This window comes from Natrix helvetica (assembly GCF_964273705.1).
Source record: "Natrix helvetica genome assembly, chromosome: 4".
Taxonomy (NCBI): domain Eukaryota; kingdom Metazoa; phylum Chordata; class Lepidosauria; order Squamata; family Natricidae; genus Natrix; species Natrix helvetica.
The window spans coordinates 132,237,775-132,258,459 of NC_138550.1; the positions used below are offsets into that span (position 1 = coordinate 132,237,775).

Here is a 20,685-nt window from a genome sequence, read left to right on the forward strand (position 1 = left end):
AATATTTCTCCCACAACACCAGCTATGAAATTCACCTTCAACTGAAAAGTTGTAAATATATAGTAGTAAATATAAACAAAGTGCTACTAGCTTTCTTCTTGTGATCCCAACTGAATACAATTGTTAACAGCTTTGAGGCCTGATAATGTGTTTATCTCACTATTCAGGAAAAAACAACAGAAACAAAAATAGATAAAGAAAACCTTCCGACTTGCTTTGCTGCTAGACAAAAGTCACATTACACTCTATAAAGAAAGGTCTTAGCTTTCTTTTCTAAAAATCCAGCTTGCCTTTACTTTGTATTGTAAATATTATCATAAGGTAATCATACATCTAAGAAGTTTAACCAAAAATATTAGCTTAGTGAAAGAAGAAATCTGAACAATACACAGTTTTCATTTCTAATTCACTGAATCTGTACCCAAAGTGCTCATTTAGAAATTTTCCCAACACCAAGCAGTGATCTTGCTCAGTGCCATAGGGAATTCGGGTAGAGAGAAAAAGTTCCCTGAGGATGGACTCCAGCACGAGTCCGAAAGCTCGGAAGACTAAACCTCCAGTCCTGGTGATCAACCCAAATTGGATCCTGCAATGTATATTTGCCTTCATTCATTATAGGGAATACTCAGAAACCATAGGTTATTTCTATATAACAGACTTGAATATAGGTGATTTCATTATGAAACTCATGCATTTTCAAATGGTTGCTTTCCTCTTGGGAGACAGCAACAATCATTTTCAAGTCTGCCACATCTTATTAAGAGCATCAAGCTACAGTGGATATTTTAAAGCTTCTATACAGTTTTTTAATTACTCAAACTCATAGTTTTATAGCTCTTTAAATAATGAGGCAGAAAATTAGAAGCAATTCAAAACTAGACACTTTCCCAATGTCTGGAATAACTTAAAATCGTTCCTTGCAATTCCTCCGAGATAGGAAGATTTTTTAATTACAGAATTTCTTCTTTCTTAAAAATTATGATTGGAATGTGGAGGTGATTGCTTTCTCTGGCATTTTGCTTTGGACCCCATGATTAATTCACAAGCAGATGTCACTTAAAAAGAAGAAGAAGAAATAAAGTTGTCCAATTATGAAAAAGGTTATAAAGCATTCCAAAATTAAGAAATGATCTCCAAAAATCATTAAGAAACAGGAACTGTAGAGCCTGCAGTCACCTATTTATTTATTAAATTTTGTATCACCCAACCCTTTAAAAACGGGAAGCTCTAAATTCTATTTGATAATATTCAATATTATTAAATCTTTAGGTTGTGTGTTTTAAGGACTGCAACAGAACAATTTTGTGAATGTTTAGTTAGGAGACAATAGATTGAATTTTTCTGTCAATAAATGTTTATATAATTAATAAATAATTCTATTTATTATTATTTTTTTAAAAAAAGCACATCTACTGCGTGCATGGAATACCTCGAAGAATTATCTCAGACAGACGGGTCCAGTTTATGAGTTCTGGAGGGAGTTCCTGGGGTCCATTGAGTCATCCTAGGGTCTTAGCTTTGACCACCAATTGGGAGGAGGGGGGAGAGACTGAACGCCATGGTGGAGCAGTACCTGAGGTATTATGTGAACTATCAGCAGTCCAGTTGGGCAGATCTCCTGTCTTTTGCTGAGGTTCTGTATAATAATGCTGTTCACAGTAGCATGGGACTAATGCCGTTCAAAGTAGTGAGCGGCATGGACTTTGTTCCAATGCCTGAGTATCAAAGCGATCCCCTCTCCTCAGTCAGCTTGACTGATTGGATGTCATTGCTGAAAGCAACCTGGGAGAATGTCAAAAAAGCGCTAGCTAAAGTGGTGCAGACCTATAAGAAACAGGCAGATAAACACTGAGCTCCGCAATGGCCATTCCAGGTGGGAGAGAAGGTCTCTGCAAAATATTTCCTCACCGTGGTAACTTATAACAACATGCCAATGCTTTATGAGTTGACATATAGAATGCATTATTGGAATTATTATTGTTATAAATCAGATTTGTTATGTTGAGAAATATACGCACACAGAAATTGGTGGGTGCCATTCATTAATGCTATTAATTCTATTTCATTTGGAGCTATTACATACACATTTAAAAAAAAATCTAAAAATTACTAAAATACTTGTAGTGCCTACTTGATAAGCAAGATGGAATCCATTATCATTGTCCTATATTAAGTACAACCAGAGACATTTTGAGATGTGCGAGAGAGAATGACCGTTGGCTTACCTGAATGGTCGTTCTCTAGGCGTTGCGGGAGTGTCCAAGCATGGGGTTAACTTCAGCTTGCTGCCCAAGGACTGAGTTCAAGATTCTTGTAGCTCCGCCTCTTGCTCCCCTCAGAGGCTCAGTTTTAAAAAATGAAGATAAGTCCAAGTGACCTGCATATGGAGATGATCCATGTCTCCAATGATGGAAGGGACCCCGCGGCACCTTCAGGGTGGGGTTGGACAATCCCGCAGCGCCTAGAGAATGACCATTCAGGTAAGCCAACGGTCATTCTCCTAGGTGCTGCTTGGAGTGTCCAAGCACGGGACATGCCAAAGCTATGCCATCCCAGGGAGGGAAGAAGAATTGTCCAATGCCGCAGGGGTCGCGACGACACTCTGTAGAACTCTTCTTCCAAATGCTGCCTCAGTCGAGGAAAACAGGTCAGTCTGTAATTCTTTACGAATGGAGACAGGCTCGATCACGTAGCGGCTTAACATATCTCTTCAATGGGTGCTTGTGTGGCCCATGCAGCCGAAGTTGCGGCGCTCCTCGTTGAATGAGCTGTAACGCAATGAGGGGCCGGTTTACCTTGTTGTTCGTAGGCCAGCTGGATACACGCCCTTATCCAGCATCCTATGGTAGAAGAGGTGACCTTCTTGCCTATGGAAGCGGGTTGGAAAGACACAAAGAACACTTCCAACTTTCGGAAGCGGGCCGTACGTTTCATGTAGATACGGACTGCCAAGTTTATGCCACCCATGCTCCCTAGAGTGTCTGGGGCACGGGCAAAAGTCCAGGAGAACCACTTCTTGTGATCTGTGGAAAACGCTGTTGACCTTTGGCATAAAGGTCGGGTCCAGCCTGAGGACGACTCTATTGGAGTGTAGGATGCAAAGGTCGTCTCTGACCAAGAGGACGGCCATCTCGGAGATTCTATGCACTGAGGTGATGGCAATAAGAAAAGACGTCTTTAGAGTCAGGTGATGCAACCCCACCGTTCGAAGTGGCTCGAAGGGAGCTGCGGACAGAGAGCGTAACACAACAGACAAGTCCCAAGTCGGATACCTGTGAACTGTGGGAGGACAGAGGTTGGTGGCTCCTTTAAGGAAGCTACGCACCTGTGGATGTCTGCTTAGTGGCAACTGAGAGTCCGTGGACAGGATGGTGGCCAAGGTAGCTGTCTGTCACCTAAGAGTGTTGGGCGCCAGGCCCTTGTCCAAGCCCTCCTGCAAAAAATCCAGTATCTGAGGGATGGTGGCAGAAGAGGCAATGACCTGATGCTGCAGACACCAGCGTGAGAAGGACGACCAAGTTGCCTCTAGATCCTGACCATGGAGGGACATCTGGACGCCTGAATGGTATGGATGGCCTTGTCAGAGAAAGCGCTGAGCCTCAGGATGTCCCCCTCAAGTGCCACACAGCTAGTTGCAGCCACTGAGGCTCCAGATGTTGAACAGCCCCCTGGCTGAGGGAGATCTGCTCCTGAGGTATGCGCCAGTGCTGGGTCACTGACAGGCTGACAAGGTCGGCGAACCAGGATCTCCTTGGCCAGTAGGAGCCACAAGCAACACCTCCGCCCTCTCTGCCAGAATTTTCCTGATGACCAGAGGGATTAGAGGAAGAGGCAGGAAGGCGTACAGCAGACCAGGGGGCGTACAGCAGACCAGGGGGCCAGCGAGACCGAAGAGCATCTGTGCCTTCTGCCCCAGGACTCTGGAACCTGGTGAAGTACCACGGAAGCTGCGCATTGGCCGGGGTAGCGAAGAGGTCGACTCTCGGGAAACCGAACCTCTGCGACAGCTGACGGAACAGCGCTGGGTGGAGGCGCCACTCTGAGCTCTGGATGGTGGTTCTGCTCAGCCAGTCTGCTGTCATGTTGTCCTCCCCTGATATGTGGTCCGCCCATAGCGATGCTAGGTGCCTCTCCGCCCAACGGTCCAGAGCTTCCGCCTCTGTCATTAGGGCTAGAGATCGTGTGCCACCCTGATGGTTGATGTACGCCTTTGTAGCGATGTGGTTGGTCAGAATCAGCACATCGTGGCCTCTGACTTGATGTAGGAAGTGGCGTAAGGCTAGTCTGGCGGCCCGGAGCTCCAGCCAGTTTATGTTGTGGGTGAATTCCGCTTGAGACAAGCTGCCCTGGACAACCAGATCCTGAAGAGGCTGGCGTCCGTTGTTATGACTAGGCGCTCCGGTTCTTTGAAGTGACAACCTTTCAGAAGAGCGACCGTCTGCCACCACCTGAGAGAGCGTAGTACCTTGGGGGGAAGGCGCATCAATCTCCTGAAGTTGCTGGCCTTGCATCTCTGGAGTGGCAGCAGGAACCACTGGAGTTCTTGCGTATGCAGACGTGCCCACGGAACCACTGAGATGCATGACACCAGTTTCCCCAGCAGTTGGGAGAGGGAGACGACCGACGCTGAGCCAGCTGAGCGGATGTTCCTCACAAGAGACCTGATACTGTCCACTCTCTCCTGTGTGAGGGAAACCTTGCAGGCCTCGGAGTTGATCACCGTGCCGAGGTGTTGGATTCTGCAGGTTGGGATCAGGTGGCTCTTGGCGAGGTTGACCGAGAACCTGTGGAGTTGCAGGACTTGGATGGTGATGTCCAGATCCCTCTGGGCCCGCCCCTTGGACGACGAGTGGATGAGTAGGTCATCCAGGTAGCATTCCAGTCTTACTGGGAGAGATCGGAGATACGCTGCGATGGCGGCTAGCAGCTTGGTGAAGGTGCATGGGGCTGACAAGTCAGAACGGAAGGGCTCTGTACTGGAAGTTTTGGTTGGCAAACTGGAACCTCAGGAACTTGCGATGTGCTGGATGGATTGGAACATGCAGGTACGCCTCCTTCAGATCTATAGATGCCAATAGGTCGCCCTGCCTGACGCAGCCCAGAATGGTTTGGAGGGACTGCGTCTTGAAGCGCTTGTATACACCAGATGCATATTGAATCTCTTGAGGTCCAGTATTGCCCTCACTCCCCCAGATGATTTGGGGACCAGAAACAGGATGGAGTAAAAGCCCTTTCCCTCCTGTCCCTTGGGCACCTTCTTTATAGCCGCTATCTCTAGTAAATGCTCTATCTCCGCCCTCATGAGCTGGAATTTGTGGGCCGATTTGGGAGTGGGGCAACGGACAAAGGTCCTTGGGGGAAGGAGAGGAAATCCAGGGTCAACCCGTGACGGACTGTGTTCAGAATCCAAGTGTCCGTCGTGGTCTCCTTCCAATGGGTGGCATGGAGTTGGAGACGTCCGCCTATGGGAGGGTCCCAGGGATGGTCACTTCAGCTTCCGAAAGGAGCGGTTGGAGTACCGCCCACGGAATGGTCTACGGTTGACCTGTTGTCTGTTCTTTTCCCTATAGGAGGATTTATCCTGGGGACGATCTTGGGGTTGGGCATAAGGCTGGCTGGGGCCCCCGGAGGAGGTGGAAGGCTCCGTGCTTTGAAAGGAGTTTCTATGAAAGGACTGCCCCTACGGTCCGGTTTCTTTGTGACCGCCAGCAAGACCTTACGTTATCCTTGGACTCAATTAGAAAGGGGTCCAAGGCCTCCCCAAACAGCTTACCCCCCTTGAAGGGAGCGGAAGCAAGCTTCCACTTTGCCTTCACTGCCTGCCAGTGACGGAGCCACAGCAGACGGTGCAAAGTTACATTAGAGGCCAGGGCTCTGGAGGAGAATTTAGTGGCACTGAGAGAGGCGTCAGCTGAGTACTCAATGGCCACTATTATCTTATTGATATCCTGCCTCGTCCTGGTATTCCCCACCCGGAGGCCGGACAACAGCTTGTGGAGCCAGAAGAGCGCCGTCCTGCTGAAGTACAAAGAGGATGAAGAGGCCCTCATGGCCCACGCAGTGGTCAGGTGAGTCTTGTGGGAAGCTGACTCCACCCTCTTGTCCTCTGCCTTTAGGCCTTCCAGTAAATCAGCTGGAAGGGCATAGTTAGAGGTGAGGGAGACAATGGGGTCATCCACCTGAGGAAGTTTAAATAGTTCCTCCAGGGGACCTTCCATAGTGTAGAGCTTCTTATCTGTCCCACTGGGGTTGGCCATGGAGCCCGGTTGGGCCCATTGGCGCTGAATGATATCCAGGAAAAATTGTGGAGCTGGAACCAGATCCGGGGCAGGGAAACTTCCTTAATTAGTTCCGCGCCTGGATCCTGAGGCCCAATAGCCTCTTTGGCCCCCTGATCAGAGGGGGGGTTTATCTGCCGGAGCTGGGAGGCCCATTTGGTAAGCGGCCTGGGCTTTGGTAAGAATAGCCCTAACGGAGGGCTTAAAGAGGCCTGTGGTAGCTGGTGGCTCGGGTGCGGGGTTTTCGTCCTCTGAGAGGTCTGGAGCATCCTGCTCCGCTTCCTCTCCGTCGGATACCTCATTGATGCCAGTGGGGGTCAGAGAGGCTTCTCTAATTGGAGGCTCCTGACACCTTGCAGGCCTACCCTTGCTGGGATTTGCAGTGGCAATAGGTAATTTAGAGGCCAACTGCTGCATGCCATCTGAAATGCCCTGTGAGATAGCACGCGCCACCACATCTTGCATGGCTTTTGACAATTGTGGTTCCTGCATCTGAGGTGGGTCTGGGTCGTCCACAGAGTGGGCCAGAGACCCCTCCCCTGCGAAGGAGTCTGCCTCATCAAGGGAGTCCTCAGCCAGGGAGTGGCTGGGGGGAGCCAAGGGAAGCCCTGGACGGGTTGGGTGAGAACCCAAAATCCTCCTCCTCCTGTAGAGAAGGGGATTCCCCTCGCTGGGGGGTGGGTAGAGAAGGACCTGTCCCCTCCTCCCTGGGAGTGGGTGCTATAGGCTGCTGTTGCTGCGCTGACTGGGCCCTCTGGAACTGCTTCTCAAGGGCCTTTTGGTGTCTTTCAGCCATTTTTTTCCTCAGCCTTAGAGGGCTTCCTAACTCTAGGGCGTTTGCCTTTAGCTGGACACCCCACCCCATCACCTTTGGCAGCAGGGTCGGGCCTGCTGCACTTACTGACTGTGGGACCAGCCTGATGCTCCACTTGCTTCTTCATATATGCTGGCTGAAGAGCTGTGATGGCTGGCAGGAGTACTGCGAAGGAGGCTGTGGCCTGCTGCGCTTGGAAAGTCCTTCGGTGGAGGAACGCTGCCATACAAGGCCTGCAGGAGCCGAATGCAAGTGGGGTAAATGGCACCAGTTGAGGGAGACCGGGCGCCTGCAAATCTGTGCTGTCAGGGCAAGGGCGAATGGTCTGACAATGACCAAAAGAACCCCTGCAGCCGCTTGGGAGGTCCGGAAGGGAAGGAGCCTGCCTGGAAGCCCGGAGCAAGGCCTGATGTTAAGGATCCTGTCCACAGCGATCTGCAGTGAGAGCAGGCTGCGCGGCAAAGGCAGAAGCCCGGGAGAAAAGCGTGCCAATTTTGAAAACAAAATGGCGGCCGTGCTCGCTTGCGCCTAGAGCAACACCGGGGCAGCCTGAGGAGCCTAATGCTCTGTGCTGGGGATCCTAACTGCCTACCTGTCCCCCAAAAGTTCGTTGGCGAGTGCCAAACAAACCCTCCGCAGTGCGGTTGCAATCGCTATGGCGAGAGCAAGCCACGCTCCAGGCAGCCTGCCTCGCGCGTTCAAATCCGCAGAAAAACAACGGAGAAGGCAAGGAAAAAAATAACAAAATACCTAGGAGCTAGCTAAACTACACAAACTAATTTTAATGCAGCTACACTACACTATCTAGAGGGTCCAGCCTGCTGCACAAGGACTGGATCTCCCCAAAAAGCGTCCTGTAGGGCGACTGAGTTTTTTAAAACTGAGCCTCTGAGGGGAGCAAGAGGCGGAGCTACAAGAATCTTGAACTCAGTCCTTCGGCAGCAAGCTGAAGTTAACCCCATGCTTGGACACTCCAAGGAGCGCCTAGGAGAATATGGTCAAAATGATGCCAGCAGCACCACACTACAAGTTTCTCCCCTTTTCTAAATACATAAAAGTCAAATTACAGCCTTAATGAGTTTTCAGATTTAATCTATAAAACTGGGAACAATTGTTTCAAAAATTTCACACCAAACACTGCACTGAAATTATTTTTATAGTTTCAGTGACTGTTCATGCATCCAGCAGAAAAACTTCCAGTGAGGCATAATTTTATCAACTTATTTGACTTTTCAAAGATGAAACATTACTACCTTGGACAATGAAAATACATTCAGTTTCTCTAATGTGGATATCACTCACTGTTGTCCATAGGAATTTGACCCTTTCATCTGAATGATAAATGCAGCATCATGCTACAAGCTCTGGCTCTACAGCAATGCATGTAGAAATATGTATTATGGAACTAGAGAAGATTTCTTTTTGGAAATATAATGGATGTACAATGTTATACCACTGTGGAAAATTTTCTAACTGCTGATCAAAATCTTTCAGATAAAAGTTCACAAAGCAGCTCCCCTCTAGTTTTGAACAGTTTGTAAACAAAGGTAAAAAATAATTACTGTCTTCATAGTATAGCCACAAACTGTTCAGAAATTTCAGTATTTTTTTCCCTCTGGCTTCAGTCCAATCTATCACAAAGAAATCATCTTGGGAGTCACATTTTATTATAAGCACCAGTGACCAAAAGACTGGAAATACTACACTCTGGTCTGATATTATTTAACAAGATGATTTTGAATGCTATTAACCTGAAGATGTCAGCTAGCTTTCCAACTCTGAGCATTCAGGGTAAACAATTTAAGATTTCTTTAAAAATTAATTAATATTAATTTAAACCATCTGTCCACCATCTGCTATTTTCAGATGAAAAATATGAGCTGTTTTCTTTGTGATCTTGACTCCAACATTTTGCAAAACAATCCCCAATTCTTATATATTTAATTACCAATATAAAATAAATCATCATTTAAGTATCGGGACAAAGTTCAGTCATTCCCTGAACTCAATTGTTTGAAACAATGTCCTAATACATGCCCATGATCTATGTTCCCTTATGAATCATTTGGATTTATTTCCAAATAAATTTGTTTATGACCTGTACAATTATATACTCTTATTCTATGTAAGCCCACTGAAGTATAGTGCTGCACGCAATACACTTCTGACAAAGTGTCATGAAATCAACACTTCTATTTGTCCAATTAATTTCACTTCAGGCCAAAAAGCAACATCCCATTTGCAAAATCACTTCTCAAGTAACAAAAGATGGGAAGAAAGGGGGAGAGGGAGAAGAAAACAAAATATCCATAGAATTCAAATCCAGTACAAATTGAATGAAATAGCATTGACTTACAAAAACAAGTCATAGTAATAGGATATTTATTAATAAAGTATACTTCAATATAATATATTGAATATTATAAATATTCGTATCAATGAATATCATGAATATCAATATAATATAATGTATCCAATATATTCCCTCAGAAGAAGAAGAAGAAGAAGAAGAAGAAGAAGAAGAAGAAGAAGAAGAAGAAGAAGAAGAAGAAGAAGAAGAAGAAGAAGAAGAAGAAGAAGAAGAAGAAGAAGAAGAGAAGAAAATTCAATATAACTAACTACTGCTAAATTTTTATTTTATATGTTGATGTGTGACTGAAGAGGGAGATTAATCCTAAAAGACTTTGTAAGTTGTGATTTTTTTCTGCACAGGGTTCTATATATGTTATATATCCTTACTTGGGAGTTACTTCTAAGGATCATGGTACAGATACACAGTCTCTTGATTATAAAGTAAAGTGTTGTTCAATAAAAGTTTTAATCAGAGTTACAACCCTAAACTCCTTGTACTTGCTGTCCCTCCATCGTTGCCTTTATTTCATCTCAACATCTGGAAATTCAGGACAAAGGGATGCAGCTCAAGAACTGCACATTTAAACCATAGCACAGACTTTTGTCCCTGTACATTGTCAGGATTGTAGCCTTCCTGTTTAAGGCTGGGCATCAGCTGGTTAAAAATATTTTTTCATGTATTATTCATTTGGCATTCATTAGTTTTGGATCTAACTGGAATTTCTCATCCTCATCCAATCTGATCAAGGGTACAAACCACCAATGCGAAACAGAGTATGTTTTCCCTATGTTAATATTCAGCAAGAAACTTTGCATAGTCCAGGGGTGGCGAACAAGTTTGACAAAAAGAGCCAAAATGTTAAACTGTGAGAGTCAGAGAGCCACACCACGCAGTGACCTGCCAAAACAGACCCGGAAGCAATGTTCCCTCTAATTTTTTTTCGATGTGAGCCGAAAAGTATAGTGTTTGAGCGGCACATTTTCATGCCTGAGCACCCGAATTTTTTTCACAGATGTCACCTAAGACAATCAGTATTATTTGAAACTCAAAGTTATGTTTCTTCAAGGTACCCGCTTAATTCAAAGTATTATATAATATCAGTATCACTTAACAACGCTCCTGCTTAGCAACCAAAATGTTGGCTCAGAAACTCTGGCATTTGAAGCACGCAACTCTTAAAGCTGTCAAGTTACAAGACCCTTGCACCCCTAACCCTTTAGGGAAAAAAACCCCCAGGGGTCTTCAAACCTGACAGCTTTAACACTTGTGGACTTCAACTCCCAGAATTCCTCCTCCAGTCATGTTGCAGCAACGTCATCTGCGTGGATCTGCTCCATCTTTGCTTTCTTCATTGTGGGCAGGGCTTCTGCTGAAGATGCCGACGAGTACGAGTTGCCACCAGAATAACTGCTGCTACCTCCTCCTCCTCCTCCTCCTCCAACAGAATCACCAGATTTGCTCCTGAGCTCAGTGCTGGGTTACCTCTGCCCCCTCCCCCTCCTCCGTGCTTTTGAGGAGCCATGAGGCTTTTTTTCCCCTGCTCCCCCCCCCCCGCCTTCCTACTGGCTCCTGCAGCCTCATGGCTCCTCAAAAGCACGGCGGAGGAGGAGAAGGGGGCAGGGGTAACCCAGCGCTGACTGAGCTCAGCTGCTCCGAGCGGAGGGGAGGCGCCGCTGCCACGCGCGGAGATGCCGGCTGGAGCTTTGGCGGCTTCATCTCAGCCGCAGCGCCGGGCGGCAAATCCGGCAGTGCTGCCTGTTAGAGGAGGATGAGGAGGAGGTGGCAGCAGTTCTTCCGGTGGCGGTGGGGGTTTTGGGGCTTCACAACTAGCCTCAGTCGCCCCGTGCTCCTCAAAGCAAGTCTAGGGAAGTCCTTTGCAGGCGGCCCGTTCTAGCTGCCTGCAAAGGACCTCCCCAGCTTCCGAAAGGGAGCGCGCGATCCGAGCCACAGTATACTAAATAATGATAAGAGGCAAAGAGCCTCATTTATTTTGGCCGGGAGCCGCATGCGGCTCACGAGCCGCGTGTTCGCCACCCCTGGCATAGTCTATTGCTAACTTCATTGAGCAGTACAAGTAGTCCTTGACTTATGATCAGAATTTCTGTGGCTAAGTGATGCAGTCGTTAAGTAAGCCATCATGTGATTGGGTGATTTTGCAATCTTTTTTGCAACAGCTGTTAAGTGAATCACTAGGTCATTAAACAAAACTTGCTTTTCCCATTGACCTTTCTTGTTGAAAGCCAGCTGACAAGGTTGCTAATGGAAATCACATGACCCTGGGGCTGCTGAAACCTTGTAAATAAATGCCAGTTGCCAAGGGCCCAAATTGCAATTATGTGACCATAAGGACACAGCAACAGGATTGATTTTAAGACACCTTTTTAATGCTGTTGTAACTTTGAATGGTTCTAAACAAATGGTTATACATTGTGGAATGCCTGTATTATTAAAGTACAAATCGTAATAAAGGTATATGTATACATGAAATACGGGCATCTGTTATTGAAACTGTTACATAATATTTTACATGTTTGTGGTGCTGCTCCCAAGAACATCCAGCACACTTCAGGTCTGCTCACTAAAAACATGTCACCTTATGAAACCTTAGAGGCATGCCTTCTTGTATATTATTCCTGACTAATTTTGTGTAATTTACCTACTTAACTCATCTTCTTGGGTTTGCTTGGGGAACACAGAGCAGATAATTTAAAAACTATTGGTCAGTAAAAAGTTAGCTTCTGCAAATTAAAACATCCCTATAGTATTTACAAATCTTATAACGACAATCTTTTAGAATTTGTTAATTTAACAATATTGAACATACACTATGAAAATTCTATTATTTTTTACACGTGAATGCTTTGAATGACCATTCACTTCACAATGAATCTTTGTTAAAAAAAAACCAGGAATAATATAAAAATCATGAAGAAAATATGAAAAACATGGGAGAATCTGACAATCTCAGAAATGTATAGTTTAAAGCAGTTTATTCAATAAAACAAACTATGCTAAATCCATTGTGACAATGATAATTCATATAAAAGATTGAAACATACTGTGAAACGCATGGGATATACAATCCCAAAATGCTGTTATCTATATGATTGTGAAATATATTACAAGTTGTCATTTAACAGACTTATTTATAATCAAGTTGGCCCAATATCAAATTTAATGGAAAAAATTATCTGGGACTGAAAAAAAGTGCCTTTCATTCAAATGTTACTTCTTTATTGGGCAATGAAGTATATCTCCAATGCATATTTCTTTGCTTAGAACAGAATATACAGCTTGCAATAGCTGTGACAGTATATTTTAGCTGGGTAGATATGAAAGGTCAGATGTTCTGAAAAATTGTTTTGTTAAGTGGGATTAAAAGATTGAAGTTGTAGTAAATCTCCCACTTTCAAAACTCTTGTCAGGTCAAAACAGGTTACATGGGGACCTGTATATATATGTACACATATTGTTTTTTAAAAAATCTACACATACACACACACACACACACACACACGCACACACATCCCCATATAACAATTATTTTCCACACCAACAATTATTTTCTATTTTAAATTTCCTACACTAGCTCATGTTAGCTCAGATTCACTTTGAATTCTTCAAGGGGTGGAGGGAGCTGTGAGGAGAAACAATCACAATTAGTAATAGTGTTGCCTAAAATTGGAGAGAGAGAGAGAGAGAGAGAGAGAGAGAGAGAGAGAGAGAGAGAGAGAGAACACACAACATGTAAAAACGGGTTTTCTGGGGCATAAAGGGAGAGATTGCTGATTCCATTTATGTAACACTGGTCTTTCTTATTAGGAAGATTTTGCTGAAAATTTGACAATGATGTACAGTAGTGACTCACTGGAATGACGTTTAGGGAAAATGATTCTGCTGCACCACCACACAAAACCAATTAGAGAACTATTTTCCACGACAGGTCTGGAATTTCCATTGTTTCTTGTGGAGAATAATTTCTTTATTAAGGTGACATCCATGTCCATTATTGCTTTTCAGAATGACAATCATTTGCTTATCATAGAGGAAAGTACAATCAGTGAAATCACGTCACCAGTCTGAGGCAATGCCAGAAAGTCAGAGCATCAGTCTGTGTTTTCCAAATGAACTAATCTGAGAATTAATAAGGAGAATATTATATATTGGCACTATTTTTGACAAGACTTTTAGTGGCACATCTGAGGAAAAGGTAAAGCTAGCGCAGAAATGCTCTAGATAGTTTGGCATTTCTGAATCCCTCTATTTTGCCAGTTCAGAGAGGCTCCCTGAAATAGTACAATATTAATATAAGTCCCCAAATCCCCAACTAGTTTGGAATTCTTGTGTTAGAGTTCCAAGATATTTGGAACAAAACCTGAGATTTTATTACACATATATTATAGTTCCCTACAAATCTAATCCTCTACAAAAAGTGATAGTGTTTGAACATTTCAGTTTAGAGGAAAGGGAAGGGAAGACATAGTAAAACTGTTAAAATCAGTCATACTATGGAAAATGTAGGGGGGGAGGTTTTTATATTTTTCTCACAATGTTACTGTAGAATTGTATTTGTTAAACCTAAATAGGGGAGATTGAGGATGAAATAAAGTACCTATATCACTTTAATTATTCTTACTTACTAAATGCAAACTGCCCAGAATTATCTAGAGTAGGCAGTCTTTAAACTGGATGATGGATGGATGGACGGATGGAAGGATACATATATACAGGAATACATACAATCTATATTCCTTTGTACTATTATTTAACCCACTAAAAAGATTCTAAGAAATAAATAAAACAAAAATGTTACTCACCAGCCATGTGTACAGTAAAAATGTCTCCATGTTTTTTACTCAGAGTTAATAAAAGATCAGTAGCATTTTTTCTATAATTCAGGGCTTCTCCCAAGAAAGGAATCCAACCATTTATTAAGGGAGGTTCTCCAGGATGCCTGAAAAAGAAAAAGAAAACACTGTTAGTTGATATATAGCTTATATGACCAAAGTACATTATATCTGAAAATTTGAAAACATGGCAGTCACACCCTGAGATTTTTTAAAAAATTCCTTAGGTGCCCAAATTTCTACATCCATACATTTTGCCACTTATCTTCACTATATTGTAAAATCAAAACAAATTGGTTTAAATGTTCAATTAGGGAACTGATTCATGGTAAAATGTATCTATAATTAGGTCACTACCAAGCATCCGATGTAAAGCAAAATATATACAGTCAAATAGTCAGATTTAGTATTTATCAAGTCTAAAATATCTTCCCAATTCAAATTATAAATTAATAATCCAATTAAAAAAAACTAACTAAAAAAAACCAAATGTGGGTGCGATATGTGCATTTACATGAATAATATATTCTTAAAGACAATTACATTTTAAATCTCTGTATTTAATATTTCTGTTGTAACCTTGTATACATGAAAGTAAAACCTTCTTTTCCAGAAGGTTTTTCAAACTCTTTATTGCACTAAATTTTAAATTTCACATTATTCTGCAATACCACTGATCCAATAAAATATACATTTTAATATTCCAATCATTTATAACTAATAGCTAACAACAAGATATCAATCAATTTCATAAACTAGAATATATTTTATTTTCATGCTCAATTTTCCAATGACTTGCTGAAATATATACTTTCGTGAATGCTATAGTCCAATCCAATCCAATAAATCTGACTGATTAACTGAAATATACATAGATTTCTCTGCCATCCATACTAGAAATTCTAGCTGCTTTGCATTTGAAATCCATTAACTCTATAAGAGCAAATCAAAGCCCAAAATATCATGCAGAGCAATTTGTCAATGGAGATTCTCAGTCATCCAGGTGATGGTTCTCCCAAAGGTGCTTTTTCAAGAGGCAACTTGACTTTCTGTTTTTTCTTTGAAGATGTTTTGCTTCTCATCCAAGAAGCTTCTTCGGAACTTTGAGGACATGCAGAGCAATTATTATTTTTTGAGCAGTTTTCTCTCATTAAATAACAATTTCCATACTCAAAACTTTATTTTATCAAGATATATAAAGTTCAAATTAGAAATCATCTTTCCAGAATCCTTCAAGAGAAGCTGTTGCTTACGCACCCTGATGAAGTGGTGAAATGCTTGTGAAATGCCAAAGCTTTTGGCATTTGGCATATATGAACAGGTTCATATTTTTGTTACAAAATCCCATTCAAGTACAATATGTAAGAGGCAAAGTTTTCATCATGATGTACATTTACTGTTTGCCTTCCCTATCAACACTAATGAACTATTCAATGCTTACTTAAAGAGTGTTAAATACAATTGATATGATTCCTTAGATGGTACCTGAAATACATGAATATCAATTTCAAAGAGCTGAGACTTTCCTGAAGGAAACCTTGAGCTTTCTGAAGCACGTTGATATTTAAGATTACTTTTGTAAATCTACTCTATAAGATTTATCTTCTCTTTCTTGTCTTAAATATATTTATTTTCATGTTAAAAAGAAAATGAGAGGAATGGCAGGAAATATTAGGAGCCAAAATTTGTTTTCACTTTTTAAAAACTTAGGGATTTGAAATGATGGAATATAGCATATATAGCAGAGGTGGTATTCAGCAGTTGATTGGAGAATCAGTAGGGAAATTTTGAGTAGTTCGGAGAACCAGTAAATACCACCTCTGATTGGCCCCACCCCATCTACTCTCTCCGTCCCGAATCCCAGCTGATCGGGAGGAAATGGGGATTTTGCAGTAACCTTCCCCTGGAGTGGGGAGAGAATGGAGATTTTACAGTATTCTTCCCTTGCCATGCCCATCAAGCCACGCCCACCAAGCCATGCCCACAGAACCAGTAGTAAAAAAATTTGAATCCCAACCCTAATATATAGTCAGAGGGAATAGTACCACAATAATCAATAGGGCATCCAATGCTAACTGAACCTCTATCTGAACTAATTCTATAAAACTATTTTACTTCCTAATTACATGGATTGTTTTAATTGATTAGCATCAACGTTTTAGCATGTTTAGTCCTATAATGCTTTTGCATATATTATGTATTTTATCCATTAATTTTTTATACCAAAGTTATGTAAAAATGAATTCTAAAAATGAATTTTAAAAAATTATTCCCTTATACCAGATTAAGCAGTACTTCATAGAACTGAAAGTGTTTGAAACAAAAACATTTTATGAAGCTGTCTTTTTAAGGATGTTTTCCTACCAAACAATTATAATGCTGCCATGACTTATTCCATTTTAATCTTTCATAGAATAGAATCATAATCACATTTTTAAATTGATGTCAACCTTTGTCATTTTTATTTCTAAATAGTTAAATCCACCTAGACTAGTATGAAACGTAGTAACTTTCTGAAGTTGCTGCTATGTTTCTTTATAAATGTTATTTAAAATAACAGAAGAGACATCAACATTAACTTCTCGGTCTGTTAATAAATAAAATTTTGTTTAAATCAACACACAATTGGACTACATTTGGATGTTAAAAGCATACCATTTTAAAAAATAGAATAAGAGTATTTTTCTTGTTTACATTAAGCCAATATTCTTATTTTTCCCAAAACGTTGTACTAACCTTCATATAGCATTGTAAAAAATATGTTAACAGTAGACATCTTTGTTTTGTACACTAGTTTATTTGAAACTAGGTATCATTCACTAGTATCATTGATTAAATAAATACATTTTCAGTATGTCCACATTTTATTTCTAATAACTAGTTTAAACTAAAGTGCCTTTCACGTTTTTATTTATTTTTTTGTATTTAGAAAACTTCTAATAAAACACTTGTTTTGATATATTTAATACTCTTCTACTTACATCCCACACAGTAACATAGGTTCTTCATTACTATTGGCTGGGCAAAATTCTAATTTTAAAGAAATCATAACATGAAATCTCAGTCTCAATGTAAGATTTGGATTTAATCAAGTACCCATGTGGAAACCATTAAGTAATAATTTCTGGGTCTTCCAGATATTTCCAAGTTCATATTCCAAAGCAAGCCCATCATTTCTAAAATACTTGGGTATATTTACACTTATACTTGCTTTAGTCTAAATGTTAATTAAAGACCTTATTCTAGCCCACAGCTAATACAACTTATTTAACCCTTAACCACAGAAATACTATTTCAGCTATGCTATTACAGACATGAGGACATAATGACTGCTCATACAATTTTATTAATCTATGAAAATAATAGGTGGGATATGTTGTTAAATTTACTTTGTATAGTTACAATTTTCATTTATTGATCAAATTAACAAATTTTATAAATTCTATTCACAACTGGAATGGTCCATTTTTAAAAATACGGGTATTCCGAACATTTTAGAAAACTGTTGTAGTCACTATGACCTCGGTCTGTGGTTAAGGATTAAACAAAACATTTAAGTTTACTTAGAATATTTCATAACAAAGAAATAACAGGGAGAAACATGCTGCCTCTATGTTTTTTTACTGTACATTGTATTATGCACCAATAACTTCTTTTAAAATCAAGTCAATTCAAGCAGACTATATTGTTTTCTTTAAGTATATATCATATGGCTTCCAAAGCTACTATGAATAACATTTAGTTTTTTAGTTTACTTGTCACTGCACCCTGTACAATAAAATTAAATGCCATCTTCAGTGTAAATTATAACTATAAAAGTAAAACACAAACACACATCCTTATCCTATACCATTTGCCAGATGGTAATAGTTCAAAAAAAGGGTGCCCAGGATGAGATGGATATTTAAGAATGTTTTGAAATTTCTTAAGGCAGTGGGAACCATAAAGCTCTTCCAAAGAGGGGAGAGGGCAACCAATGGTCCTCTGGGCAATGGCGTTAACCCTCTGGGGTGTTGTCCTATATGCCACTGTGCAATTGGCAAACCATACACAGATGCAGTAAGTTAAAATACTCTCTATGGTGCAGCGGTAGAAGGTCACCAGCAGTTTTTCATTCAGTTGTTGTTTCCCGAGAAGTGTCAGGTACTATAATCTCTGCTGGGCCCCTTTGACCAGTGCTGCAAAGTGAGTGACCCTCAGGTCCTCTTTTATGATAATACCCAGAAACTTAAAACTAACCACTTACTACACTCGGTTTCCATTGATAAGCAAGGACTGGATGTCTGATCTATTCCTTCTATAGTCCACTATAAACTCCTTGGTCTTATTGGTGTTAAGGACCAAGTTAAGGTCTCCACACCACAAAAGCAATCGGTCCACCTCATCTCACTAGGCAGACTCATCCCCCCCAGAGATGACTCCCACCACTGTTGTATCGTCTGCAATTATAGTAATAATATTACTAGCATGAATGGGAATGCAGTCATACACATAAAGAGTATAGAGTATGGGACTTAACATGCAACCCTGTGGTGTACCAGTATTAAGAATAAGGACTGAAGAAATATAATTGCCTAATCTGATCCTCTGAGAGCAGCCAGGCAAGAAATCCTCAATCCAAAAGCAGATTGAATAAGAAAGTACAAAATCCTTAAGTTTAGACACTAGTCTATGTGAAAGTAACACTAGTCTATTGTGTTAAATGCAGAGCTAAAATCTATAAAAAGCATCTTCACCAGAGGTGAATTGCTACTGGTTTGCATCAGTTCAGGCAAACCGAGCGTGGTATTTTGGCCTTGGTTGCCTGAACCGACCCAGGCTGGCCATGTCCCCGAACCGGTTCCCCGGTCACCGATACCATTGCTGGTATGTTTTTTAGTAATTCTTTCATGTTCTGCGCAATTTACAGTCAACTGCAAATTACAGTCAACAGCGAACCAGCAGCAATGCTGGCAGCACCACACCCTGATCCTCACATAGAGCCCCCTCCTCCCCACTGGTCCAAATGAGTCAGAGCAGCGTGAAGAGATTATAATTTTAACAGAGCTGTAAGAATTAAATCTATAACTGTTAGAAATCCTAATACATTATCAAGTTTTCAAATTGAAGGGAAGCCTGGCTCTGTGGCATCCCACGTTAATCTCCTCTAACTGATTTCATAAATACCAACAGAAGAAATAGCTCTGATGCTAGAGTCCCTCAGGAAAAACATTTATACAGTACAACTCATTTTGTATTAATCACAAGAGACTGACTAGTTTAATCAAAGATTAAGGCTTTATTTCTATCAAAGCTTTACTGCTATCAAACATAGCAGAAAAATTATGTTAAGATATTTAGCCTATAATTCAGAAGATTTTCAAATATGAAAAGAAAATCTGCTATATTATTATTTTTAAGTTGGCACTACTAACATTAAAAACATCTATAGATAGTGAAAAGTTGTTTAGCATTCATAAAGTGTAGTATACAATTATAAGTGGTTATTAATATAGCATGAGTAAAAACACTGTAGAAGAATGTTTTAGTAGTACATTTTTATCTTCACTTTTGTTTGTTTTTTCAATCAGTAACCACAACCTAAACAATTATACTTTACAATGAATGCTGAAAATCGAAGGTTATTGTACCAGTATCTGATTAAATAATATCATCTGTTATTTTCTATTGGTCTCATAACTTTTTTCCTTGAGACCATATTACAAATAGCTTTGCCTTGCTATATGATGTTTAGTATAAAATGGAACAATTTCTGCTTAAGTTCTATTTTTTCCATTGTTGAATATTCTCCAATTTTCGTATCACAACTTTATTTCATCAGCAAAGATTCTCTTTTCTGGTATTGTGCTATTTTTTTTCTGTTAATATGTATTTTAGTACACTGTGATATTTTTAACTTATGACTTCTGAAACTAAATCTATCCGAAATATTTGTGCTTTCAGTTCTAGTTTATTTTTTAGAATTTTCTGAATAAGTTGGTATAGTTCTTTCCAACGGCGTGATGGCCTAGTGGTGAAGATGCTCACCCCACTCAGAAGGTTGAGAGTTCAATGCTCAGTAGTGGCAAATGTTTCTCTCCTAAGGTCGAAAGAAAAAATATCTGCTGCGAATTGTGTGTGGCGTCAGGAAGGGCTTCTGGCCAGTAAATGCTCAGTTTCATCCAGTCGCTGTAAGGGATTACAGGGTCATAAAAAAGAAGCTTTTTGGTATATTTCTTTCCTGTACCTTTGGGAGGTTTGTTTTACATAAACATGATATATGATAAAACATCCCTTCTTTGTTGTAGTATTCCCAACATTTATTCTTATACGATTTGTCTCTCTTGATAATTATTAACAGAGTTTTATGATACCTGTAAAATATTGTACATTAATTTTCCCTAAATTGTAACT

General features: G+C 40.9%; 2 protein-coding genes across 3 annotated transcripts in view; both read right to left on the minus strand.

Moving 5' to 3' along the window:
- PDE7A (phosphodiesterase 7A) overlaps positions 1 to 20,685 on the minus strand; it is a 559,958-nt gene that overhangs the window by 57,522 nt on the left and 481,751 nt on the right. The gene's annotated exons all lie outside the window — the stretch shown is intronic.
- CYP7B1 (cytochrome P450 family 7 subfamily B member 1) overlaps positions 1 to 20,685 on the minus strand; it is a 120,725-nt gene that overhangs the window by 28,293 nt on the left and 71,747 nt on the right. Inside the window, exon 2 of the mRNA XM_081952404.1 lies at positions 14,263 to 14,399. Within this exon, the coding sequence (XP_081808530.1) occupies positions 14,263 to 14,399 (137 nt within the window). The remainder of the gene's footprint in view (positions 1 to 14,262; positions 14,400 to 20,685) is intronic.